Source organism: Sus scrofa, chromosome 6, assembly GCF_000003025.6.
Source record: "Sus scrofa isolate TJ Tabasco breed Duroc chromosome 6, Sscrofa11.1, whole genome shotgun sequence".
NCBI lineage: Eukaryota > Metazoa > Chordata > Mammalia > Artiodactyla > Suidae > Sus > Sus scrofa.
In genome coordinates this window covers 115,563,304-115,590,851 of record NC_010448.4, presented here as the reverse complement: position 1 = coordinate 115,590,851, position 27,548 = coordinate 115,563,304, and the positions used below count along the sequence as shown (strand labels likewise).

General features: G+C 40.8%; 1 protein-coding gene across 1 annotated transcript in view; it reads left to right on the top strand.

Annotated features, from left to right (window-relative positions):
• Positions 1-27,548, top strand: part of B4GALT6 (beta-1,4-galactosyltransferase 6) — a 67,751-nt gene that overhangs the window by 2,414 nt on the left and 37,789 nt on the right. The window contains exons 2-3 of the mRNA XM_003127886.5: positions 16,018-16,134; positions 26,394-26,507. Of these exons, the coding sequence (XP_003127934.2) occupies positions 16,018-16,134; positions 26,394-26,507 (231 nt within the window). The remainder of the gene's footprint in view (positions 1-16,017; positions 16,135-26,393; positions 26,508-27,548) is intronic.

The following is a 27,548-nucleotide window of genomic DNA, read 5'->3' as shown; positions in this document are numbered from 1 at the left end:
GTTTGAAAAAAAAAAAAAAGAATAACATACATTTTTAAAACTTTTTTTTTAAGGCCAAATCAGACACCTCTTCAAGCCTCTCAAAGAAATTACAGCTCAGTGGAGTTGAGAATAGTTAGCCAAAATATTCAACAGGCTTTTCTTAAAATCCTCTGCCATTTTCGAAGTCTTAACAGTTAGCTCCTCATTGCACAGGCAGTTTTTACTTTTACACATAGCTCTTTAAATGTCGGACATCTCTGGGGGATGTTATTAGATATTTTAACTTTGGGACATTTTTGGAGGAAATTTTTTTTGGCACCTAGTAATTTTCTTCCTTTCTTGATATTTTGAGTAACGTGTTAAAGTTAGGTTTAAAAAGCTAACCAAAGGAAATTAGAATTCCAGCTTTCACTTAATAATCACCCAATTTTTTTGGTTATTGCATTCATATATTATCTATAGATTCTTAAAATTTAATTGATACAAAATATGTTTTTCTTATTTGTGACTTGGTATATGTCACTTGTCAATCACTGACAAGTCATAAAATTTTTAGCGATTGTCTTATAAGCAATTAGGTTGAAATGGTTTAAACTACTCTGCTTTTGTGGGTCTTCTAATTTGTAACTTAAAAAATTAAAGTCAGTAAAAAGAATGAAAACCAAAGCTTATGGTGTTATCAATTTGTTAAACTGAATCTATTTCTCCATTAACTATGATTTAGCAGCAAAAAAAATAACCCTGCTTATCTATCTTTTAATTATTGAGAAGCAGTTTTCCAAAATTCAAATTTTTGCTTGAAAGCTTGAATTTTGTCAATGGTAACACATCATGTCAGTTTTCCTTGAAGTGTCAGGCTCATTTTGGGGAAAAGGTAGGTCAAATACAGAAGTCAATGGCCGTAGGTTGTCAGTTTTACTTTAATGTAAAAATGACATTCCATGAAAAATGTGGCTAGTTCGGCTCATAATGCAATGATCTGTTGCCCAATTTGATTTTCAAGACAACCATGGTACTTTGATATGCTGCAGAAATGCTTTGTGCATACTTCTCATTTCATCGCAACACAAGTTTCCTGTTCGTGAGACATACCCCCAAACTAATTGGGTTCTTGTAACTAGTTTACATTAGATGTACATAGAACCTTTTTGAAATAATTCATATTTTAGTCTGAATTACATCTTGGGGCAGAATTTTCTCATGACTAAAATATATGTTTAATTGAGCATTTTAAAATTAATCTTAAATATTTCAAATCTCTTTTGTTAAAAAAATCCACATTAATCCTATCCACATCAGCCTGTTCTAGTAGATATCCATTGTATTTTTCTTCCTTCTGTGCAGAGACCTATTTCTGCCACGTGCCTTCCGCAGACAGTTAGTTCGTCTGTCATTTTAGTTATTCTCCTTAGTCTCCTTCCTCCCTCTCTTCCTTCTGAGAAGGTAGTACCACCCAACCATGGACAGCGTAATATATTTACTGTCCAGTGTTTTTTCACGTAGCACAACAACTTTTGGATTATTTGGGTCTTAATCTGCAATGATTCCCTCCAACTCAAAAGGTCATTATTGTAAGAAGAATTGGAAGCATTTTCCTTGAAATTTGTAATTCACACAAGAAACATAGGGGATTGTCCTTATATCATGAACTTTAGTTTGGAGGCCAGTTGGTCTGCTGAGCACCCCCTACACTGGAAATCCATGGACAGAGTGTGCCAGCCCACCCAGTGGGGGCTGGCGCCCGCCATGTGTTTTTCTCCTTCTCTTTCTGCCTTCGTGCATGATTGCCAAAAGACGAGTGCAGTTTTCTCCCAAGGTCATACCTTGGTTGAATTGAGAAAGGAATTCCATTTACCGTGAAACTGTTTCCAATCTAGCACAGCACAGGCAGTTTCCCGCTATGATATCAAAGGAGTAGTTGAACTGACTTAGAGAGTCATTCAGCAAACACGAGGAGAGCCCCTCCAGTGGGCTGATGTTGTTTGAGGGAGATTGATGACTAAGACAGAGTTCCTGCCCTCATGCCGTGGGATGAGTGCCAGGGAAGGGCTGTCAAAAGTCCTCGGAAAGCAGGCGGTGGGGAGTGTGGGCTGGTGAAGGATTTGCAGAGGAAGTGGTGGGTAGGATTTATCTGGACTGAGCAAAGGGGTTCTGGTCAGAGGGATTGGCGTGAGCAAAGCTAGTTTCCAGAAAATGGGAGTATTTCCATCTGGCTACCCCTTGGGGAATGGGAGTGGTAGATGGGCCAGATTGGGAGGGTCTGGGGTCCCCCTGTCCAGCCTAGTGTTCTGACTTTTGAGGTCCCTAGACTTCCTGCCCCAGAGAAACGACTTGGTTCACACAGCTTTCTGAAAGCTGTCTATGATTAAGAAAGAAGTCCGTGTGCCTTTCGTTGGTGGGGCAGTACTGTGGGGGGATATTGCACAACTCCCTCGGGAGTGGGGGCTTTTGCTGTCCTTTTGACTCACTGGCACAGCCCTGACCTTTGCTAGACTTGCTGACCAGCCGTTTTATTCTTTGCGTAGATCTGGAATCTGGTTGGGCCACTTTGGTGTGAATTCTTTTGGACCCTTTGAGGAATTGCCTGGCCATGTGCTTTGCGTTTTGGGTCTTGAGGGCATTGGTGCTCTACTGCGAGGGGTGGAATTGGTGATGAGTGGTCAGGGCGTGGGGTGCATGTGCACGTGTATGTGTTGTGGGAGAGGGTGGCTGAGTTAGGCCCCTGCTTAAAGCCACCCTGACATTCAGCCTGGGTTTTAATTAGATGGCTTAGAAAGTAGTTTGTGAGTTGCTCTGTAGCTTTTTTTTTTTTTTTTTTTTTTTTTTTTTCGTCTTTTTGCCTTTTCTAGGGCCGCTTCTGCGGCATATGGAGGTTCCCAGGCTAGGGGTCTAATCGGAGCTGTAGCCACTGGCCTACGCCATAGCCACAGCAACGCAGGATCTGAGCTACGTCTGTGACCTACACCATAGCTCACAGCAACCCTGGATCCTTAACCCACTGAGCAAGGCCGGGGATTGAACCCACAACCTCATGGTTCCTAGTCGGATTCATTAACTCCAGGACGGGAACTCCATCTCTGTAGATTTTTTTTTATCACAACCCTTTGGCCTCCTGGCTGGGTGAAGACTAGTTGCATTCTTTTTGAGCTGTTTGCTTTGTGTCTCAAAGGTCCTTTTGGTTTTTGTTTTCACTATGTTCTCTGGTCTGTAGGGCTCCTTTCAAGGGTTCTTTGGTTTGGGGCCACGATGTTGGACATTTCTTTTTTCTCTGGGCCTCTGTTATTGGTCATGTATCCCATGCTAATATTTTTTTCCTGGGAATGGCAGGCAGCATCAAAGTTATTTCAGTAGCTCAGGAAGTAGATGATCTGACCAAGGTCATAGTTGGATCAGGGCAGAATTGAAAGGGTGTGCATAGTGGGATTGAAGCAAAGAGAGAAGCTTGAAGACAATGCTCATACTCTACACTAGGCTGTAGGTTGTAGGGCAAAAAGGCACAGGCCTTGAGGAGGCAATTTTGGTTTTAGAGAAATTGAGTTGAGATGCTTGTAGGCTATCCAGGAAGAACTTGTCAGTCCTTGTCTTGCCCTTATTAGAGCCCAGGAGAAGTGACTAACAGGCGAGAGATTTGGGTGTCTTCAGCGTAAGGGTGGATGATACTTATTTTTCCCCAACACACTTAAGTCAATAAAAGTAACTCATGCAAGCAGAGGTGACTCAGTTACTCTTAAACATGGAATAAGAGGGGTTACTTTGGAATATGAAGGAGGCCCGAGTGTAGTTTGAAGGGTTTCTCATGAGGCTGTTACTTTTTTCACTCCTGGCTCCAAATGGAAGGCAGTGTGATGGACCTTGTGCAAGGTTTAGATGGCCACTCAAGGAGAGCTTGTGGAGGCTCAAGAGAAGATGAATTTCGGGGGAAACCCATCAGCTTAGGGCAAGTGGAGAAATAGGAACAGGACAATGAAGGGGGAGAGAGATCATGAAAGTGCAGAAAGGCCCTGCAAAAATAAATAAATAATAAATAAATACATAAAAATGATGATCAGCAAAACAAGCATTGCATTGGGGTATCGTTCGGTGAGGGCAGCGTCTAGAAGGAGACTCACAGATTTGGAAAGTAGGCACTCTGGGACATCCCTATAAGAGCTGTTTTTGTGGTGTTACAGGACACCAGCCAGGTTGCCATGGGTTGAATAGTAAATCCAAGGTCAGATGAAAGTGGTTCATTAAGTGGAAAGTAGAATCAACGGAACCATATGAGATAAAAAGACCTGAGCTTATGTGAATGCTTAAGAAGTGAGGACACAGTATGAAGGTTTGAGAAAGGAAACAGAGCACAACATGTGATCTGGGAAGACTTAATTCATTTGCTTATTCATACGTATTTGTCTGTGGTTCTGCCCTGAACAGGATCCACATGGTCCCTGCTTCATCAAGTTTAGAGCCCGTGAGAAATTTGCAGATAAGAGTAACTCTTCCAGAAGAGAGTGTGGAATGCAGTTTGCTGTGGAGGCACCAGTTGGGAGCTTGGTGATCACTAAACTAGTTTAGGCATCAGGGAGAAAAGGGAGATGAAGCTGAGGCCAGAAACTTAAGTTAGGTAATGGAAGGGGGGGGCCTAGGGAAAAATACTTTGGTAGGAATGGAATATTTGAAGGCTACAAGGTGAGAGAGAAATGGAAAGTTCAAGTGTAGAAATCAGAGGGAATGTGGGCTGAAGCCAGAGAGATACATACAGGTCTAGTCATAGAGAACCTTGTACGCTGGGTTTGAGAACTTGGACTTAGCCTGAGGACAATGTCAAACCATTGAGCTTGAATTTTAAGTAGGAGAGTGTCATGTCAGGTTTGCATTTGAGAAATATTTAGGCTGTACTGGTGTGAATGGTTTAAAGGCAGTGATCCTAGAATCAGGGAGACCAGGTAGAGGGGGTGGGATCGAGTGTACAGGTAGAGTAATTGTGGAGATGGGAGAGGAGGAGATAAAGATGTTCATGATAGCAAAAGTTAGATGCATATGGAGGGGGAGGTTAAGGCCCTTCACATCTCATCAGGCGAGTGAATTGTTTAGAGTGAGGGGCTCTGCTTATGTGAACAACTCGATATAGTATGAACTGTTTTCTAAGCTAGGTTAGGAGATTTGGTTTCTGCCTTGGCACGTGCTAGAGACTTAATGAAGAATTGTTGACTTTCTGATTAAATCTCTTCTTTTGGTGTGGCAGCTCCTCTCCCCAGCCCGCTTATCAGTGCCACCCTGATGGTGGATGTTAGATACCTCAAGGGGATATGGAGGGGCTGGCTGGGGATGAGGACCAGTGGAGAAAATGCCAGGATCAGTTAGAGTATTAGTTATCCATTCCTTTGTAACAAATTGCCCTCCAAATTACCTTGGGGTGCTTAGAACAACAAAGGTGTGTTATCTCGGTTTCTGAGACCAGGAATCTGGACACGTTTGGTCCGGATACCTCTGATTCAAGGTCTCCTATAGAGTGTTGGTCAGGCCTGTGGTTGGAGGCTCCGCTGGGGGAGGATCTGCCTCCAGGTTCACCCATGTGCCTTTGGGCAGGAATCTGGTCCCTTAGGATTGTTGGTCTGAAGACCTCTGTTCTTTGCAGGTTGTTGGCTGGAGGCCTCACTCATGCATATTCTTTTTCTCATATTATCTTTCATCATGTTCTATCCCAAGAGGTTGGATATAGTTCCCTGGGCTGTACACTAGGACTCATTGCTTATCCATTCTGAATGTAATGGTTGGCACCTACTAACCCCAAACTCCCAGTCAGGTTGCTGTTCTTAAGCCGGTCTGTTAAGTCAGCTGTATTGGTTCAGTATAAGTGAATCAAAATCCTGTGACCTTGTGGGAAATTAGGTGTTTTTGAAGGGATAATTGATGCATTGAAATCCGACAAAGCTAAATACCATTCTCCATGTTCCTGTTTTATGCGTAAATTTGAGGTCTGTTAAACAACGTGGCAGAATGAAATAGTGACATACTTACTCTGCAGCAGTGTTTATCATCACTGCCTTTGTATGTTTATTAAAGGTAAAAATAGCCTTGTCTGTGGATACTTGAAAGTGAGAAACTCATAACCGAGGTTTGTCGTCTCCAGGCTAGAAGAATGGCCTTGTAAAGAAAGAGAAGGAACTGCTCTCAGAGATTGTACTTGCTTCTCTAAGCATATAGTTGGAAGTACTGAAGTAGACAATTTTTGGAGGAGCTGAAACATACCCCTTGAGGTATCTGACTCTTGCACTGTGAGTTGCCCAGAGTCTTTGAAGATTAAGGGGAAATATGAACTCTCTCTCTCCTTCAGCTTTAAGGAATCCCCCACAGGGAAAAGAGGAAACTTTAGGACAGCCTCCGAGAGCAGTGAGGGTCATTACCAGGCGGATTTTCTGCTCATTGTTAAAGAAGCCAAACCAGATGGTTCTAACTGAGCTGTAGCAATGAAATGAGCACTCCTTTCATTCCCTGTCTGCAAGCTAAGAGGAGATGATCACCTGTAATGGCTGGAGAAGCTGCTTTGCACGGGGAACTGGGCAGGCTTCTCATAGCCCCGTGAACTTGGTTACTCTGTGCCCTGTTCATCTCTGCAGCCTCTGTGACCGCCCAGCCCAGGCACAGGCTGTCTCTCTGCCTGTGCCCCTTCCCCTGCTCCTGCCTTGGGGACTCCATTTCCCTTTCAAGCCTGCCTTTCATTGTCTTATCCTTAGTGAAAATGTGGAGGTGGGTGGGGAGGCTGTGGTGAGGAGGTGATTCCAAGAGAGATTTTTTAGAGCTTGGTTTTCCTATGTTCCATTTGGGAGTTTCTGGCAAATAGAGAAGGTCCCCCCCCCCCAATCACCTCAGGTTTGTGTGTTTACAGTTTCTTCCTTTGGGTCAGGTTTTCTGGCCGCCTTGGTCCGAGCTGGCTGTTGTCACCACTGCCTGGGACTACAGTTTACCAGTTTAATCAGAGCAGCTTGCCCCCAGCTCTGTCACCCTTCTGGTCTCTCTCTCTCTTTTTTTTTTTTTTCCTTTTCCCTCTGAATCTTTTTTTTTTTCTCTTTTTTAATTCCCAGTGATTGAATATTTAAAAAATCTTTTGTTTGTTTCCATTTCGCCTTTTGTCAGGATAATAACAGAGAGAATAATACACGAGTAATATTGTGGTTTGAGTTCAAGGCTTAGTCAATTGAAGGTTGAAAGTAGGTTTTTTGAGGATACCTACAATGCTATTAACATGCCACTGGAAAATTAAAAGTTTACTTCAATTACAGTATTTTTACTTATGTCTTAGCCCACTGCAGAATTTCAGGGAACATCCCAAGGTTATTTTTCTCTAGCGTGTATATTCTGTGTCAGGCCAACTTGATTTATTATGTTTCATGGGCATACTTGGTTTTGGTCATAGTAGACCTTGACAGAGATTAGTTTAAGCCATAGCAAAACCCCTCTTCAACAAAAATAGGGACGATTGCTTAAAGGATGCTTATCAGTCTCATTTTTGGCTTTGTGGCCTAGCAAAATGTTTAGGAGGACATAATTTAGTGATTTTAAATCTTCGGTTTGTAGTTAACTTTTATTCTTCCAGAGGTATAATAAATATGACTTCTTGCTTGCATCTTTGTTGTCATGATTAATTATTTGAGTTGGTGGTGGTCTTTGGCTTTGTCCAATCTTTGTGTCATATGTTCATTGAGGATGAAACAGATTCTTCTATGCCTGAATGACTTGTACCTAAATTAGAAAGCTGTGTACAAGAGGATGTATTTGATATAAGTTTAATTATGAAAGGAAGGTTCTACTTTTTTGCTTGTTACAAATGTTAATGATGTTTAGAGAATTACTACAAGAAGTAGTTTTCAAACATGAAGGTGCCTTACTTAAGGCAACCCAGGTCTTATCACCAGAGATTCTGGTTGTGATCCTCATTTTAAAAACATATGTCAGGGAGTTCCCATCGTGGTGCAGTGGTTAACGAATCCAACTAGGAACCATGAGGTTGCGGGTTCGGTCCCTGCCCTTGCTCAGTGGGTTAACGATCCGGCGTTGCCGTGAGCTGTGGTGTAGGTTGCAGACGCGGCTCGGATCCTGCGTTGCTGTGGCTCTGGCGTAGGCTGGTGGCCACAGCTCTGATTCAACCCCTAGCCTGGGAACCTCCATATGCCACGGGAGCGGCCCAAGAAACAGCAAAAGGACAAAATAAATAAATAAATAAATAAAAAATAAAAATAAAAACATATGTCAGGTAATTCTGGGCCCTGGGAATTTTATTTCTGACAAACACCCCAAATGGTGGGGAAAAAATTAAGTGTGGATAGATTTACTTTTTAAATTGCTTATCTCATATCATTTGATCTTTCATGGAACTAATCTTATCAGTTAAAAACCAGATTAATTTGTTTATAGCATCATGTTTTACTGGAGATAGAGTTACCTGTTGTGGTGAAGAATATTTTCTTCCAGTAATGGATGGAATGGACAGATAGATTAAGACAACCAGGATCCAGTGTTTCCTTATGAGTCAGCATTGCCTATGTGATTGAATTATGGGTTGATCCTAAATATGTTATTTAGGGTTTGTTTGTTTGTCTTTTTAGGGCCTGTACCCCTGGCATATGGAAGTTCCCAGGCAAGGGGTGGAATCATAGCTGCAGCTGCTGGCCTACGCCACAGCCACAGCAACTCAGGGACATGAGTGTCTGCAATCTATACCTTACCCTGCAGCACACGGCAACCAGATCCTTAACCCACTGAGTGGGGCCAGGAATCAAACCCGCATCCTCATGGATAGGATGCTAGTCGGCTTCCTTACCACTGAGTCACAATCGGAATGCCAGTGTTTTTAATGATAAGAAAGGTATATTGTAATTCACTTAGCAAGATCGATAAAAGTTATTAAAGTGTATGGCCTTACATGTGAGCCAGTGGAAGTAATTGAAAAACAAAAGACTTACTGAAGTCTTTGTATAGTATTTTCACAATTAAGCAGCTCTGTGAAGTTTGTTAGTGTAACATAGTTTGAAATATCTCTTGTCTTATTTTTAAATATTTGAGGTTTGCTAGTGTTAATAATTCTTTACTGAAATCATGTTTTACATATATTGCCTTCTGGATAGTTAAAGTAATTGCTCACATATTATGACTTCTAACTACAGTACAATTTCCAGTTTGACTGGGAGGAAGAGAAAAATTGGACTTTATTTCAGTTTGAATCAAGAGACCAATTATAAGATGCCCTGTTTATTGACTTGAAAAACATGCTCTGGCTTTGGAAAGCTTTGAAATTCATTTTCCATGCTCTGTGTCCTTCTCTCCTGCTTGTTTTAGAGTCATTTTCCTTTCTTGAATAAAGAAGTTGAAATAGTGAAAGGTATTTTAACTGTAAAAACACAAGGAAATTGGGGATGATTGTAGAACATATAGTTCACATAGGTCTCCCTTTTATTTTGATCCCATTATGAGAGTGTTCTTCCAGTGGTAGAAGTTCATTTTCTATTCACTTTAAATGTATTCTGAAATCATCCATTTTCAACAAATTTACAATGTTTCCTGAGCATGTGTGTTTGCAGTTTGATCTTTTAGTCTCTACTCCCATTAAGTGAGTTCCCTTACTGATTAGATTAAAACTCTAATTGCCTGCATTTTTCCTTCCCTGGTTCCCTCATTTCCTCCTGATTCTACTTTTCACCAATGTGGTTTATAACTTTTAACTCTTCAGGCTATGTTCACACTTGAAAGAAGCTGTATGTTTATTTTAAGTGAATTAACAAATGACAGTGTTGAAAGCTGTCGTTATGTTAGAGCATGTGTTGAGAGTCTAGTTTTTCAGTTATCAGCTCAGTTTCAGCTAGGCTGAACTGATGATCTGGTTGCTGTGAAAGTACTTCTAATAATTTTAGGCAGTTTATGCTTTTTCAGGATTTTGGATTTTGCAGAGGCACCCTCATGGCTCTTGAGTTTCCGGTACTGCTTGGCATCTGGTAGTTATTCCACAAATATTTATTGAGTAAACACATGACCCCACCCTGAACATCTTTAATAAGATTGTTGGAAAAGTCAGATTGTATTTAAAAATATTTAACCCTGATCACTATTTAAGCACAAATAATATCCTCAAATAAAACTCTTAAAACTTCAGAGCAGAAGTGGTAAAAGTACCTGTTGGAATTTCTTTTTAATTTTCATTGGCTACATCAGCCAAACTTGAGCTACTGGCTAAGATCTGAAGTAGATCTGTATTGTATGTGATCACTGGATTCATTATTGATGAAATGGGATGCTGAGCTCAGAATTATTTCATTCTATTTATTAGTCAGCCCATGACTTACTGGAAAGATGGGGAGGAGGATATTCTAGGCTAGTAATTATTTGTTTTGCAGATTTCTTTGAGCCATATCTGGGTTTTGAATTATTGTCACTCCAATTTCTGCCTCCATCCTCACATTGTTTCCTCGTGTGTGTGTGTGTGTGTGTGTGTGTGTGTAAGTGTAAAATCTCCCTCTGCCTTTCCTGTGTGTGTGCACTTGTCATTGGATTTAGGCCCAACCCAGATAATCCAGGATGATCTCCTCATTTCGAGATTCTTAACTTAATCACATCTGTAAAGACTCATTTTCCAAATAAGATGACAGTCACAGGTTCTGGGAATTCGAATGGGCACACTTCCTTGGGGGCTTCCATTCAACCTGCTCCATAAGAATTAAATGAAGGAGGTCCCGTCGTGGCGCAGTGGTTAACGAATCCGACTAGGAACCATGAGGTTGTGGGTTCGGTCCCTGCCCTTGCTCAGTGGGTTAACGATCCGGCGTTGCCGTGAGCTGTGGTGTAGGTTGCAGACGTGGCTTGGATCTGGCATTCCTGTGGCTGTGGCTGGCAGCTACAGCTCTGATTCGACCCCTAGCCTGGGAACCTCCATATGCCGTGGGAGTGGCCCAAGAAATGGCAAAAAGACAAAAAAAAAAAAAAAAAGGAAATAAAATATAATTGTATGTACATTTTCATATATTTATATGTGGCATTTAGCTCAGTGTCTGACAGATATAGGTGCTCAGTAAGTGTTCACTCATTTCCGTTCTCTTTAGAAGCCTATGCCCTTCACATGCCACATCCTGGGATGATTTTGGCAGTTACTCCTCAACTGAGAACGTTCCTGCTCCACTCCGTCCCCCACTGACGTCCTGTGGTGGCCATCAGGAAGCCTGGTCCTTGTCTTCCAAATTTGCCTGCTTGGCCCGCCTGGGTGTCCTCGTAGCTGTGGCCTGTTCTCTCTCCAGACCCACAGTCTTCCTAACCTTCCATTCCTGGCACTTTCTCACCTTTATTGATGTCACTTCTCATCTTCACAATGACTTCTAGTCCTCTCCTCTCCTTTGTTTTTTCTCACGCCATCCACCCGTTTGGACCTTCCCAACTAATTTTCCATCACTGCCAACTCTGCTCAGGTTGGATGGCTTATCCTTGCATATACCCCGCCCAGTGCCTTTGCTAGCACTGTCCCGTCACTGATAATGTTCACCTTCCTAACTCTTTCTTCTCTCACTGCCTTCCTTGTAAATTTCCTCTTCCTTCCCTCCTCTCGGGCTGCAGTCATGCTGGAGCCCTCTTGTTCCAAGAAAAGTTCCCTTGACCTCGCTCTCCCTTACCTGTTCTGAAACTAGATTGCGTTCACTTTGTTCATTTAACTCTTTACTAGTTTCCTTTGGTGTCCATTCTTTTGGCAGAACTGCTCTCTGGAAGGCTGGCCGTGATCTCCTAACAGCATTTTTAAAAAGAGCCTTCTCTCTTTCTGTCTCCCTTTCTCCCTCTGACCCTCACCTGAGCCTGCCCGTGCTTTCTCTGCACGTATCTTCTCTCATAATAAACACTTTATTTGCCTCAGTAAAACAAACCAAATAAACAAAAGAGCTGGATTGCTGTACTTGCCCATAACTGTGTTATCTTGACAAGTTGCTTAACTCCATGCTTCAATTTCTTAATCTGTAGCATGGGCATATTAGTACCTACCTGATAAGGTTGCTTAGAAGAGTTAAAGAGATCTGTTTATGTAAAGTGCACTGAGGGTGCCCAGTAGAGTTTGCACTAGATATTAGCTTTTTATTTTTTAAGCTGTTGTTTTTTAGTCGTCTTAGCCGCTGTGGTGACATTTGACACAGTTGACTGTTTCTCTTCTTCTGTCCAGTGGCTTCTTCACCACACTCAAGCTGAGATTAATTCATCTCGGGGTCTTTTATCTTTGTGCCTCCTATTGTTTGTGGTCTGAACTTCACCTTCTTAGCTCCTTTCTCAATAATTTTTCCTATGGTAATTCACCACCATGCCTCCCACTTTTACTTTTGTCTGTAGTCCGTCTCTCTTGGCCCCAGTGCCGTGTTTATAACTGCGTGTGAGAATGCCTAACCAACAGAATCTCCCTCTCAAAAGCAGCTCTGCAGCTGACTTCTGGTTTGTTAAAGGACCTGGAGATTCTGGCAGTTAGGACCATGGATGTTGGGATCAGAGAGATGTTGCGTCCTTCAAAGCCCAGGAATCCTTTCCAGATCACTGCAGCCTGTACCATCTCCCTGTCTTGAATACATACGAGTTTTCAGTGAGCAAAGCTGGATGTGCAAAGGGGTGGGGAGATGCGGCTTTACAGCAAAAGCATCCTTAGTTTTCTTAAGAATGAGGCATGTTGAGGAGTTCCCATTGTGGCTCAGCAGAAATGAATCTGGCTAGTATCCATGAGGATGCAGGTTCAACCCCTGGCCTTGCTCAGTGGGTTAAGGATCCCGTGCTGCTGTGAGCTGTGGTGTAGGTTGAAGATGCAGCTCGGATCCTGAGTTGCTGTGGCTGCAGCTCTGATTCATCCCCTAGCCTGGGAACTTCCATATGCCAGAGGTGCAGCCCTAAAAAGAAAAAAAGAAAAAAAAAGAAAGAAAAGAAAACTGCCTCACGAACTTTCATTTCTATACCACAAAGTTCATATATTACAAAATACGTATATTTAATAAACGAGATTCAGTAGAGTTATAAGACTGGATACAGGAAGATTAATTAGCTGCAGCTCTGATTGACCCCAGCCTGGGAACCTCCATATGCCGAGGGTGTGGCCCTAATAAGACAAAAAAATGAGGCATGTTCATAAATCGCTTTGCTTACAAACTCAGGGTAAGATGCCTAGAAACTGTTACAGACTGTTGATTTTTTTTTTTCTTCAGTTGTGGTTCTCTTCCCCCCTGAAAAACAGACTAGATAAATAAGTTAAATTTATGTCTCACAATGCAGAGGCAAATTGCCAGTGAAGTAATTTATGGGAAGACGGCATGATTTTAACCAAACAGTGGTAGTTTTTAGTGTGTTTCTGAGCTGTCTCGAGACCAAAGGGCAAGGAGGGGAATGATTTCCCTAATTTTTTTCCCCAGAAATGTGGTTTCTTATGAGTTGGAATAGAAAATTTGGACAAGGATTTCCTGGCTTGCCAAGAAGACATTGTATTTCATATTAATGATAATTAGCAGGCACGAAGTTATTGGAGTGTGGGTTACTGTACTTTTATGATGTTTGGAAATCAGACCATTCCATGCTGTTTTCTTGTGCCCTGAAACACTTTGACACATGGCCTTCCTCCTGTTAACAATGCCTCTATTTAAATACAGCTTCATTCCTTAATGGGTTTTGATCTTTTGGGATTAAACCCGTGAGGACCATTAACCTAAGGAATGTAACTCAATTAGCTGTGAATGATTTAAAATAAACTAATAGATTTTCCATTTGGAGAGCTTGGTGTCTCGCTTTATTTTTTTCTCCACCCATCTATTGAATAGTAAATGAATTCTTTGGGTAAATGATTCACCTTTGTCACAGGTGCCATCAGCAATCATTTTTTCTTAACTGTTTTGTTACCTGATATTTTGAAAGTTTTTAGGAAAATTTGACTTTGATTATGCTTTTCTAGACTGGATGTTTTCCTGGCTTCTTAAATTTGACTTGGTTTCAAGATTCAAACAGTTTTCTCGGTAAGAGTAGGTGTGATAATTAAAAGTAAAAGCTTATATAGTTTTTAAAAATTTCTATTTCCAGGACACACAGTGATGCACATGCATTCATACCTAGCACATCCTTGCTTAGGCCAGTGCTGTTTTCTCCATGTCTGGAAACCTGTCTTGGTCTTGGCTTAGCGCTTGGCTTAGCCCTGCTTCTCCATGACAAGGGGTTCCCCCCCCCCGCAACCCCGCAGTTTGGTGCAGGACATTTACTTCACTGATAACAAAATCTGTCTGTAACTTGAGGATTAAATGATCCAAAGTATTGGAAATCTGTTGGCACTAGTCATCTATTTTTTTTCTTCATCATTTCTGTTGAACCTGCAATCTTTGTTTTAGGTAGAATTGCTGATGTTACTTTGGCTTTTCTTGAACATTTTCCCACTTTTTCAGTTGCCTCTTCTCTTTGTTTTCGTTTTTCACTTTGTCTTGTTTGTCTCCTTTGCTTTTTAAAGTCCACAAAAGAGCAAAAAATAGAATAACTTGTGGTGTTGGTAACCCTGGTATAATACAATCAAGCCTAAACAAGTTAAATCTAATTATAGGGCTGCTTTCTAGAGAAAATGTAGACAAGCACCCAAAAATGATTGAGGTAAAGCTTATGTGAAACCTGCATGTCTCTTTCTCTGTCTTTTATAGATTGAAGGTGTAAGGAGAAGTGGTATTTCCCTTTTCTTCTCTACTCTCTTTACTTACTCTCTGCTCAATGGTACTTTGAGCAAGTTTGAATGTCAACAAATGGGAGAGGAGGCAGCAAATATTCCATTTTGCTCATCTCTCTGTACCGTCTTGAGGGAGCAGAGCAGGGCCCAGAAAATGAGTTAGCATTTTTTATTTCTTTTCCTGTTTTGAGAGTGTCATTACTGTGTTCGGAGACAGCTTATCTGAAAATTGAGTCATTAACTGAATCTTCCAGTTTCTTGGTTTTGCCAGGAAAATGAGCCTCCTCCTCTTGTCTGAATGGTTTTTTTTTTTTTATTTTTTGGCTCTTCGCTTCGAGAAGTTAGAGTAGAAGGGGCTTTGGAGAAACCTAGTGCAATATTACCCTTATTGGATGAGAAAACAGATCCGGTGAGCTGTCCAGAGTTACGCACTGTGCCAGCAGAATCAGGACCAAGGAAGAAAGAAAGGATCTTTTGACTTGACTTCCGTGCCTCTCTGACAAGGGCTGGCATCTCAAAAGGCAGGGATTCACGTAATTGTTGTCAAATTACCAATTTCTCCCAAAGGAATAAATTAGAAATTAATTTTTGAGCACTTACCCTGGAAAATTAAATTAACCAACCTGAAAATGCCATGTGTATTTTGATTTTGTCTGCTTTTATAATCCTAGTAGGTAGCTTTGTGATTGGGAGTGTAAAAGTTCAAGTAATCAAGAGAAATTACCAAAAGAGGTAGTTTTTAGATCATCCTGCACTGTGCCCCCAGTACCTTGAGAATTTGAAAGGTCAATATCCATACTAGATACAGTGACTTAGGATGTATTTATAGTTCAAGAAGGAATCCTCACTTTTGTGGCGTCTTTGAAGGGATTAATATAGAATTAGAGAAAGTGATTTTAGGATTGTGTGATTGAATAGTTATAAAAAATGCCTCTTTGACATGTCTAAGTATATTTTATGGTAGAAAATCATCATTATGGATAAAAGAACCACAATATTTCATTTTGTTCATTTGGTCTCACTCTAGTTGATATTACTACTTTAATTTTTTCATTTTCATTGTTTTAAAAAAGTTTTTTTTTCCCTTTTGGCCACACCTGTAGCATGTAGAATTTCCTGGGTGAGGGATCAAGCCTGTGCCACAGCAGTGACCTGAACCACAGCAGTGGCGATACTCGATCCTTAACCTGCTGTGCCACCAGGAAATAGGAGTTTGTTTTTTGATAATGGGAAATAGTTTATATTTTTGTTTTCCCTTTGGACATGCTAATTGAGTGAGTTTGGGTTTATTGGGCAGGTTGATGCTGAATATTTTTTTTTATTTTGAAAGAACTTATTGAATGCTCTCTTTTTTTCTTCCATAGCCAACACATATCTCTTTATGGTACAAGCTCGAGGAATAATGTTGAGAGAAAATGTGAAAACAATAGGACATATGATCAGGCTGTACACAAATAAAAACACTACGCTCAATGGTACAGGTAAGGCTGCTTCCTGTTTAATTTTGCTTTGCTTCTACTTCTTGCCTTTGTAATCAAAGAGCAGTAACCAGATCTCTCGACCTGTGGCTTTGCTTCCAAGTTACTCCCTGTTAAAGATGAAGGTTCCTCCTCAGTGTCCTAAGAGTCTTTCACTGCCCGCCTTAGGGACCGTCATGTGTTTTACAATATATAACGTTGTAATGACCAAGGTGATGAGGGTTTTGTATAAAGATCCTTAAGTTAATTCTTGCGAACAGAAATTAAACAGAGTATGAAAAACAGCTTGTACTTTTTCACTTTGCCTACTGTATTTAAGAGAAATTGACCCCAAAGAGAGTAATGTATTCATCTTAGCCATACTGCCATCTTTCCTTATGCCTGTTCTGATTCCTAAGATGGTTTTCCAACTATGTCCGGAAAATATTTTTGTTGTTTTTAGTTATAGAAGAGCCTATAATTTTATGGCCTTTTTAGGGGCAGAAGGGAGAAATCCTATCAAGTTGGAAATCAGTGCTTCTCTGTCCTTTTAAAATATAATCTGGAAGAAGAATCAGAATCACATGAAATTAAGATTTAAGTTAGAGGAGTTCCCGTCATGGCTCAGTGGTTAACGAATCTGACTAGGAACCATGAGGTTGTGGGTTCGTTCCCTGGCCTTGCTTAGTGGATTAAGGATCCGGTGTTGGGTGAGCTGTGGTGTAGGTTGGACACAGCTTGGATCTGGCGTTGTTGTGGCTGTGGCGTAGGCCAGTGGCTGCAGCTCCAGTTAGACCCCTAGGCTGGGAACTTCAATATGCCACGGGAACTGTCCTAGGAAAGGCAAAACGGATTGAAATCTTGTGGAGGAATGTGCTTCTCTGTGGCAGTGTTTCCACACTGTCTCCTAGAGTAGCATTAGGTGTTACTTTATTTATTTATTTTAATTATTATTATTTGTTATTATTATTATTGGTTTTTTAATAGTTATTCCCCAATATAATTTTTTTCTATTGTACAGCATGGTGACCCAGTTATACATACATGTACGCATTCTATTTTCGCACATAATCATGCTCCATCATAAGTGACTAGACATAGTTCCCAATGCTACACAGCAGGGTCTCATTGCTAATCCATTCCAAAAACAATAGTTTGTATCTATTCACCCCAAGCTCCCCAACCACCCCACTCCCTTGCCCTCTCCCTTGGCAACCACAAGTCTATTCTGCAAGTCCATGAGTTTCTTTTCTGTGGAAAGGTTCATTTGTGCCTTATGTTAGATTTCAGATATAAGTGATATCATGTGGTATTTGTCTTTCTCTTTCTGACTTACCTCACTCAGCATGAGAGTCTCTAGTTCCATCCATGTTGCTACAAATGGCATTATTTCATTCTTTTTATGGCTGGGTAGTATTCCATTGTGTGTGTGTGTGTATATATATATATATATATACACGCACCACATCTTTCTAATCCAATCATCTGTCAATGAACATTTGGGTTGTTTCCATGTCTTGGCTATTGTGAATAGAGCTGCAGTGAACATGTGGGTGCATGTGTCTTTTTTAAGGAAAGTTTTGTCTGTATATATGCCCAAGATTGGGATTGCTGGGTCGTATGGTAGTTATATGTATAGATTTCTAAGGTATCTCTATACTGTTTTCCATAGTACCAGTTTACATTCCCACCAGTAGTGCAGGAGGGTTCCCTTTTCTCCACACCCACTCCAGCATTTGTTATTTGTGAACTTATTAATGATGGCCATTCTGACTGGTGTGAGGTGGTATCTCATGGTAGTTTTGATTTGCATTTCTCTAATAATCAGTGATGTTGAGCATTTTTTCATGTGCTTGTTGGTCATCTGTACATCTTCCTTGCAGAAATGTCTGTTCAGTTCTTTTGCCCATTTTTCAATGGGTTGTTGGCTTTTTTTTTGCTGTTAAGTTGTGTAAGTTGCTTGTATATTTTAGAGATTAAGCCCTTGTCAGTTGCATCATTTGAAATGATTTTCTCCCATTCTGTAAGTTGTCTTTTTGTTTACTTTTTGGTTGCCTTTGCTGTGCAAAAGCTTATCAGTTTGTTTAGGTCCCATTGGTTTATTTTTGCTTTTATTTCTGTTGCTTTGGGAGACTGACCTGAGAAAATATTCATAGGGTTGATGCCAGAGAATGTTTTGCCTATGTTCTCTTCCAGGAGTTTGATGGTGTCTTGTCTTATATTTAAGTCTTTCAGCCATTTTGAGTTTATTTTTGAGCATGGTGTGAGGGTGTGTTCTAGTTTCATTGCTTTACATGCAACTGTCCAGGTTTCCCAGCAATGCTTGATGAAAAGACTATCTTTTTCCCATTTTATGTTCTTGCCTCCTTTGTCAAAGATTAATTGACCATAGGGTGTCTGGGTTTATTTCTGGGTTCTCTACTCTGTTCCATTGGTCTGTCTGTCTGTTTTGGTACCATTACCACACTGTCTCAATGACTGTGGCTTTGTAATGTTGCTTGAAGTCTGGGAGAGTTATGCCTCCTGCTTGGTTTTTGTTCCTCAGAATTGCTTTGGCAATTCTGGGTATTGTGTTTCCATGTAATTTTTTGGATTGTTTGTTCTAGTTCTGTGAAAAATGTCATGGATAATTTGATAGGGATTGCATTGAATCTGTAGATTGCTTTGGGTAGTATAGCCATTTTTACAATATTAATTTTTCCAACCCAGGAGCATGGAATATCTTTCCATTTCTTTACATCTCTTTAATTTCCTTGATTAAAGTTTTACAGTTCTCAGCATATAAATCCTTTCCCTCTTTGGTCAGGTGTATTCCCAGGTATTTGATTTTTTGGGGTGCAATTTTAAAAGATACTATATTTTTATATTCCTTTTCTAATATTTCATTGTTGTATAGAAATACAACTCATTTCTGAATGTTAATCTTATATCCTGCTACTTTGCTGAATTTGTTAATCAGTTCAAGTAGTTTTTGGGTTGAGTCCTTAGGGTTTTCTATATAGAGTATCATATCATCTACATTTTTACCTCTGCTCCTCCTATTTGGATGCCTTTTATTTCTTTTGTTTGTCTGATTGCTGTAGCTAGGACTTCCAGTACTATGTTGAATAACAGTGGTGAGAGTGGGCATCCTTGTCTTGTTCAGGATTTTAGTGGAGAGGCTTTCAGCTTTTCTCCATTGAGTATTGAATTTGCTGTGGGTTTGTCATAAATGGCTTTGATTATGTTAAGGCATGTTCCCTCTATACCCACTTTGGTAAGAGTTTTTATCATGAATGGATGTTGGATTTAGATGCTTTGTCTGCATCTATGGAGATGATCATGTGGTTTTTGACTTTTCTTTTGTTAATGTGGTGTATGACGTTGATTGATTTGCGTATGTTGAACCATCCTTGGGAACCTGGGATGAATCTCACTTGGTCGTGGTGTATGATCTTTTTTATATGTTGTTGGATTCGGATGGCTAAAATTTTGTTGAGAATTTTTGCGTCTATATTCATCAAAGATATTGGCTGATAGTTTTCTTTTTTGGTGGTATTTTTGTCTGGTTTTGGAGTTAGGGTGATGGTGGCATCATAGAATGTCTTTGGGAGTGTTCGTTCTTCTTCGGCCTTTTGAAAAAGTTTAAGGAGAATAGGTATAATTTCCTCTTTGTATGTTTGGTAGAATTCACCTGTGAAGCCATCTGGTCCTGGACTTTTATTTGTAGGGAGTGTTTTTATGACATATTCAATTTCATTTCTAGTGATCGGTCTGTTCAGTTGATCTATTTCTTCTTGATTCAGTTTTGGCAGGCTGTATGTCTCTAGAAAGTTGTCCATTTCTTCTAGGTTGTCAAATTTGTTGGCATACAATTGTTCATAATATTCTCTCATGTTTTTTTGTATTTCTTTTTTTTTGCTACTCTATTATTATTATTATTTTATCATTATTTCCCAATACAATTTTTTTCCCTACTGTACAGCAGGTGTTACTTTAAATGGTTCAGTGGCTGATCATACGTTGTTGAGTTGTCTAGAGTCTCATTCTAAACAAATAAAGGTTTAATTTGTGTCAGCAGTTCTTCATTCGTTGTGCCACTGTAAACCATACCCTCCACCCCCACCTCCTAAGAGGAAGTCCCTGTCTGCAAACCATAGGTGTGTTTTCTTAACATATATGCTAAGGTGGGTAATTTTAGACCCTTCTAAAAATTCAAGGCTGTAGCATATTGATGCTTAATTTAATGTCACACGTGCTTCTACAAAATTTGTTATAGGCATTTGCCTAATTTGTGTCATGATGCCACCAAACACTCTTAATTTTCTTCTTCCTTTTAACTTTAAAGAAATATATTTTAGAAAGACTGTCTCATCTTAGTTGATTTTTTTTGTTTTTTTTTTTATCTTTTTTGTTGTTGTTGTTATTGTTGCTATTTCTTGGGCCGCTCCCGCGGCATATGGAGGTTCCCAGGCTAGGGGTCCAATCGGAGCTGTAGCCACCGGCCTATGCCAGAGCCACAGCAATGCGGTATCCGAGCCGCGTCTGCAACCTACACCACAGCTCACGGCAGCGCCGGATCGTTAACCCACTGAGCAAGGGCAGGGATCGAACCCGCAACCTCATGGTTCCTAGTCGGATTCGTTAACCACTGCGCCACGACGGGAACTCCTTAGTTGATATTTTAATAGTACAATAGAAATCTCATGAACTGGTCTTCTGCATTAACTGGTCTTCCGAATAGTAGGTCAAGTTTAGAAGTTTAAACATTTTAAAAGCTTCGCTAGGACTTGTGCTTGTTGAATAAGTTGGTTGTGAAACTATTCATTAAAAGTTCATTCAACTGAATGGAAATATTGAACATCTTTAGGTTACCATATTTGCATACGTGCTAAAAATCTATGCATCATCAGGTTCTTTTCTTGGGGTATGAATAAGTTATATGTGTGAATATTGAGCTTGATTAGGAGAACTAGTTACTTGGACAAGATGAGCTCCCCCTGCACCCCCCTAGCACCCCACAACTGAAAAAAAGAGAAAATTCTCTCTTCCCCTCAACAAGTCATATAGCTTCAATAAAGGTGGAAAATCCCCTTTGATGGAAGTTTGCTTTTTATGAACCCTTGAAAACTTTTCATGTGGTTCCTTTACTGGAAGTACAGCTGTTCTCAAGAGACAGTCAGTCATGGTATCAGCAAGGAATTGGGCTTGGTTGTGAGAGAGACCAGCTGGTGGTGGTTTAAACACCTAAGGCTGAAGTTCTTGTGTAATAGAAGACTAGAAGTTGGCTTTCTGAAGCTCTTGTGGAGAAAGTCTTTCCACGTTCTCCACCTTCTGCTGTTTCCTACAGCTTCACAGGCGAGGATGGCTGTGGGTCTCCAGTCTTTACGTTCATGCTTGCGTCATTAGAAGGAGCGACGGAAGAGGGGCAAGAGCGCCCCCCTTTTTAAGGACCCTTCCCAGAAGTCCCATGTGGTGGTCCACTAATGTCTCCTTAGCCAGAACTTGGTTGTAAGAGCACCTGGGAAATAATAGCCTTTGAGCTGGGCTCCCTGGTGCTCTGAATATAATTGAGCTTCTCTTACCTAAGAAGAAAGGGAAAATGGAGTGTGAAAAGGCAACTGTGAGGCTCTGCCGTGTTCATTTATATTGAGCAGTTAGTATAGTTTTACTGAACTAGATATTGGAGACAGAACATTGAGAAAAACATCCTCCCTTTATGGGAAGATCTCTAGGCTTTCGGGTGAGGTGGAAATGTAAATGTAACTACGTACAGTGCAGTGGTTTCTTTCTTTTTTTGAAATTACTTTCTTTCTTTTTTTTAAAGATTTTTATTTTTTATTCTAATTGCTTTATAATGTTTTGTCACTTTCTGCTGTACAGCAAAGTGACCCAGTCACACACACACACATTCTTTTTCTCACATCATCCTCTATTATGTTTCAGCGCAAATGACTGGATATAGTTCCCTGTGCAGTGGTTTATTGCTGCACAGATTTGTACAGATAAAATCTGGCAAAAAGGAGATAATGGACAATAAGGTGCACAGAGAGCTAATTGAACTCCAGGGGAGAATTGATTCTCATGTATTGACTCATTTAAAATTTAACACTTAGATCATAAAAATTCTCATCACAAGAAAAACATTGTAAACACGTGAGGTGATGGGTGTTCATTCACTAGCCCTATGGCCATCATTTCACAGTATGTACATGTATCAAATCATTATGTGGTATACCTTAAACCAAGAGTGTTATATGCCAATAAAATAGTTGATAAAAACATACTATTTAACACTTAGTGGCAAATTGTGATATTTCTAAGTACATTCGATTCCAAAAAAGAGTTTTTAATCCTGTGCCTGACTTTGAAGCATCAAGTGTAAAGAGATGTGTGTAAAATTTTTGTAAAGAGATCATGTACTTTCATAATCACATGGTGCCTTGCCTTGTAGCCCATGGTGTCAATCAAATTAAGATAACAAAATGTATTCAGTGGAGAATTACTGAAGCAGATGGCAAGGGTCCCACAATGTGCAAGTTGGTGGGTTTGTTAGAAATAACCCGAGTTCCCGTTGTGGTGCAGCGGAAATGAACCTGACTAGGAACCATGAGGTTGAAGGTTCGATCCCTGGCCTCGCTCAGTGGGTTAAGGATTCAGCGTTGCTGTGAGCTGTGGTGTAGGTCACAGATGAGGCTTGGATCTGGCATTGCTGTGGCTGTGGTGTAGGCCTGCGGCTGTAGCTCCGATTTGACCCCTAGCCTGGGAACCTCCATAAGCTGCGGGTGCGGCCCTAAAAAGACAAAGACAAAAAAAAAAAAAAAAGAAAAAGAAAAGAAAGAAAGAAAGAACCCAGTTCACTTCCTTGTTTGGTGGATGTGTGCTTGGAGTCCCTCTGACATGGCCAGACTGACATGACAAGCTGGTCATAAGTAGACTGGCGGAACTCTCCTTGAGTTTCTTTTACCTGCTTTAAGCTGCCCTTTGCAAAGAAAACAAAGCCCAGAGAGGTCTCCTTTGGTCCTATTCTCTGAGAGACCTGAGAAGTGATGCTGTCCAGCAGTTTTTGTCCTGTGTTTCCTTTTATTTGGGTGTGGCTCTGAAAGGGAGGGAGCAGGCAGGGGCCCAGGTCTCACTGTGTTTTCATCCATTCATTAGCTGAAATAATGTCTTAATTTTACAGTAGCTGTGGTGGCTCAGTCTCCATTGCATCTGTCACGCATCATCTTTTAAAACTCCCGATTGAAAGCAGTGGTTCTACTCCATGGGCCTAACCATTTTCATAGGAATAATGACTATGTGGGTTTATGACATCATAGTCTCCAAAAGTCTAAATCATTGATGGCTCTATCATCAGCTGTGAAGTGTTCATTTGCAGTGAATTTTTGCTGTGTTGTCGGTACTTTATTAGATGCTAGAAATCAAAGACAATTTGTATTCGACTAAAAGAGCTTTATAGACTAATGGCAATGGGGTAGGTAGCCTTCTCTGCACAGTATATTGAGAACATGTAACTACCACTGGACACAGAACCTCAAGGGACACAGAGATGTTTTTATTAGTTTAGCAAGGAGTTGAGATCCTTAGGATCATTTATAATGATGTAGCCCAGAATAACATGTTTAGCTCCAAAATTTTGTGTTTAAAGGACATGAATATATTGATATTGCATGTCTTTAAGGTTTTTTAAAAATGGTTGTTTAAAAACTGATAAGTGATTGAAGGGTTCTTTTGTGAAAAATTCAGTCATTTTAACATGAAAATAAAAAGCGAAAGAATCTTCCAGCTCTCCTTTTGTCCACAAGACTCCCCAAAGGGAACTGCTATTAAGTTTGTTTTGCAGAAATGTCTGGAGAGCTTACAATTTCTGTGAGTCGGATGTGGAGTTATAGAATCCTAGTATGTGGCTAAGAGAAGGGGTCCAAGCTTTAATGACAAGAATTAATAAATTATGTGGAGTAGGAAGATACTCTTAATTAAAGTTAACTCCATGACATTTAAGAAATGACTTTAAGATTATGTGAGTGTATCATCTTCATTATTATAAGAAAATGAGAAAATGAGCCTTTGGAACACATAAAAGTAGTGGACTCTCAGGGACAACCTCTTTTATCATCTGCCTTCAGCTTCTGCAAATGCACAGTGTAGAGTAGAAGCTTAGCCAGCATAGTGGGAGTTCCCGTAAGAGGAGAACTTTTTTTTAACTATAACTTGAAACTTGATGTATATCTAGATATATTTTTGAAAGCATTGGAAAACAAGAATCAGAATGTTGCTGGAGTTCCTTATCCCTATTTTATGTTTAGTATCTTTAAGTCTTTGAGATCTATGGGTAAGACACAGAGTTTGGCTCCTAAACGGATTTCTTAGGTCAGTCGGTCCCTAGATGTCTTGGCATATAAAACAGTTGATGTCCCTTGAGTCTTTCTCTCCTGCGTCTTAGAGGATTTTCCAAATCAAATGCTTTCCAGGGCTCCTCTGGAGAAAGGCACTGGGGAGGATTCTGTCACTGGGGCTTTCTCACTTCCTGGTGGTATGGGCCTCAGCCGTTGTACCGTCACCTGGTCCCTCCTTATCAGGTTGGGGTTTTCTGGTAATACCCTTACCTTAAAACCTTGCCAACACCTTACCAAATTCGTAAGGGGATTCTGCTTAGCAGCCTCTGCAGGGCCCTTTCCAGCAGGTGGGCCTGGAGGTGGGGTGTGTCTCTCTTGCTCCTAGGCCTGTCCTGGCTCCCAGGCTGCATCCCCACCTACTGTTTTTTTTTTTTTTTTTTTTTGAACCGTTTTATTTATTTATTTTTAAAATTGTAATCAATTGTTATTTCCCCATCCACCTACTGTATTTTGATCATGAATGAATATTTATGTTGGGCCAGGGCGTAGATGGGAGGTGTTTAGTGTCTCTTTGCCTCCTCTCACACACTTCTTATTAAATTTCCAGGATTCCGTGGTGAGAGGGTTTAGCTTTTAGGCTGTAATTTTGACCTTCAGTCTTTTGCTTGCTGGTCACTGGTAGAGAGGACTCTCCTTTAAGTCATATGCCCATCTTCCTCTTCCCTAACTCTTCATGCAGGAAGGAGTACCTTTGTCATCAGAGTAGATTACTAAAGTCCGAAAGAATGTCTTTACATTTTCCTAAAGTGTCTGCTTGGGAGAACTTCATTTGCTTTGAGTACGGGTTTTGTGACCCAGAAGACAGACAGTAGTTTAATCAGCGGTTTCCATTTCTCATCTCTTACTCACCGCACGTTGGTCTCATTCTCTTAGACCAGCTTCCTCTTACATAGCAGGAAGTTGGCAGGTCACGGTTCCCAGATTTGCATCACAGAACTTTGTTCTAGAAAGGGACTGAAATATGATCTCCTCCGTTTCACATTTAAAACTCCAAAAGCTCAGATTGTTCCGGGATGAGTCAGGGGCTCGTCTCTAAAGCAGTCGCTCAGGGCTAAAGTTCCTCAGTATGCGTGTGGGCTAGGGATTGTCTAAAGCACCTGGTCCATTCATCTTTCTGAAACCTGAAAACAACATGAGGTATGCGCAGATGAGAGGCTTCCTTGTCTTGTCCTGTACTATCCGCCAGGCTAGTGCATGTGGAAGCAGGATTTGAACTCAGCGCTTGACTTTGGGGCTCCAAACCAGTGCTCTCTGTGCTCCATGATTTGCTGAATCTAAGAATAACAGACCTAAGGTAATAATAGCTGCAGGGCTCCCCAGACATTGCAGCCCTTTGGGGTAGGGGTGACTCATTTAAAGATTTTAAATGGCTCCATTACGGAAGGCAGTTGAGTGGGTAACTCTCAGTGTCTGAAGTGTGGGGTGGTGAGAAAACACTCCTTCCGCCCCTGTGTTCTGTGGTTGCTGGAAGCCGTGCTATGGTTGTGTGGGTGTCCAGGATGCCCTGGGGGCTGTTTGAGTGTGGAGAGGATCCCACTCTCAAACAGCCCCTGGGGGTGTGGATCGAAAGAGGGTGTATCCTTTCACACCCTCTTTTGTTCCCCCTCAGCTTGGGGAGGGATGGGAGCCAGTGTCCTCCTAAGGTCACAAATGGGCCCCTGCACTCTCCAGACTAGTCCCAGGTTCCCCGGGGAAGTCATCCTGAGAGGCCCTTTCTGGCGGCGGGTGAGGCGCGAGTGGAGAGTCGTCAGGGCAGCTGTATTTTGCTTTCCTCTAGTTCTTTACAGATAATTGCTTTTAAGTGCTGCTGGAGATTGCAGATTGTCGTCTTTTCACAGCGACATGTCTCATACTAGGAGCAGAGCAAATGGCAATTTTTTGGTTGTAACTTTTCTCTCTCTCTCTAAGATTATCCCGAAGGCAATAATTCAAGTGATTATCTTGTTCAAACAACAACGTTTCTTCCGGAAAACTTCACATACTCGCCATACCTCCCCTGCCCAGAAAAACTGCCTTACATGCGTAAGTGTCATCTAATTTTGACTTAACTCTTTGCTTGTATTATAATAAAATAATAAAAATCATGAGGCTTTGAGCACCTCACCCTTGGATCATCACTGGGTGTGCTCACATTCATATCATGTAACATGTTGTTCTACTTTTTTTTTTTTTTGGCAAAGCATTTTTTTTGAAGGGGGAGGATTGAAAAGCTGAAAAAAAAGCTTCTCCCCTACCCAGAAATAACCTCTATTGTGAGTTTGATCTGTAGTTGTAGAATTTTTCTTAAAATGATTTTAAAATGATTTTTTACATATAGAGAGAAAATTAGAATGTCTTTAGAGGTTTTAAGAATTTATAGAAATGGTTTTAAAATTGCATTTCATTCTGTAGCTGGCTGGCTTATTTTTTGAGAATGGTCCCTGTTGATCCATACATAGAGATCTGTTTCTTTGCCTTGATTATTGTATGATATGTCTTTGAATAAATGTATCACCTTTCATTTACTTTTTTCTCTGCTGGTGGACATTTAGGTTGTTTCCACGTTTTTGCTATCACAAAGCAGTGCTGTTAAGGAATGATGTTTTGCAGGTTTCCCTGTGCATATGTGCTTGAGGGTTCACGCCTAGAAGTGGAATTACAGGGGAGGCGGGCTTGGTTGCAGTCCACAGCAGCTAGACCAGTTTATATCCCCAGGAGCAAAAAGCTCATGTGAATGTACCACTTTTGATATTAATGGGCTTTAAAACTTTTGCTATTCGTATAGATAAAACACTTTTTGCCATTATGATAAAAAAGCCATCTCCGGAGTTCCTGTCGTGGCGCAGTGGTTAACGAATCCGACTAGGAACCATGAGGTTGCGGGTTCGGTCCCTGCCCTTGCTCAGTGGGTTAACGATCCAGCGTTGCTGTGAGCTGTGGTGTAGGTTGCAGACACGGTTCGGATACCGTGTTGCTGTGGCTCTGGCGTAGGCCGGTGGCTACAGCTCTGATTCGACCCCTAGCCTGGGAACCTCCATATGCTGTGGGAGCGGCCCAAGAAAGAGGAAAAAAAAAAAAAAAAAG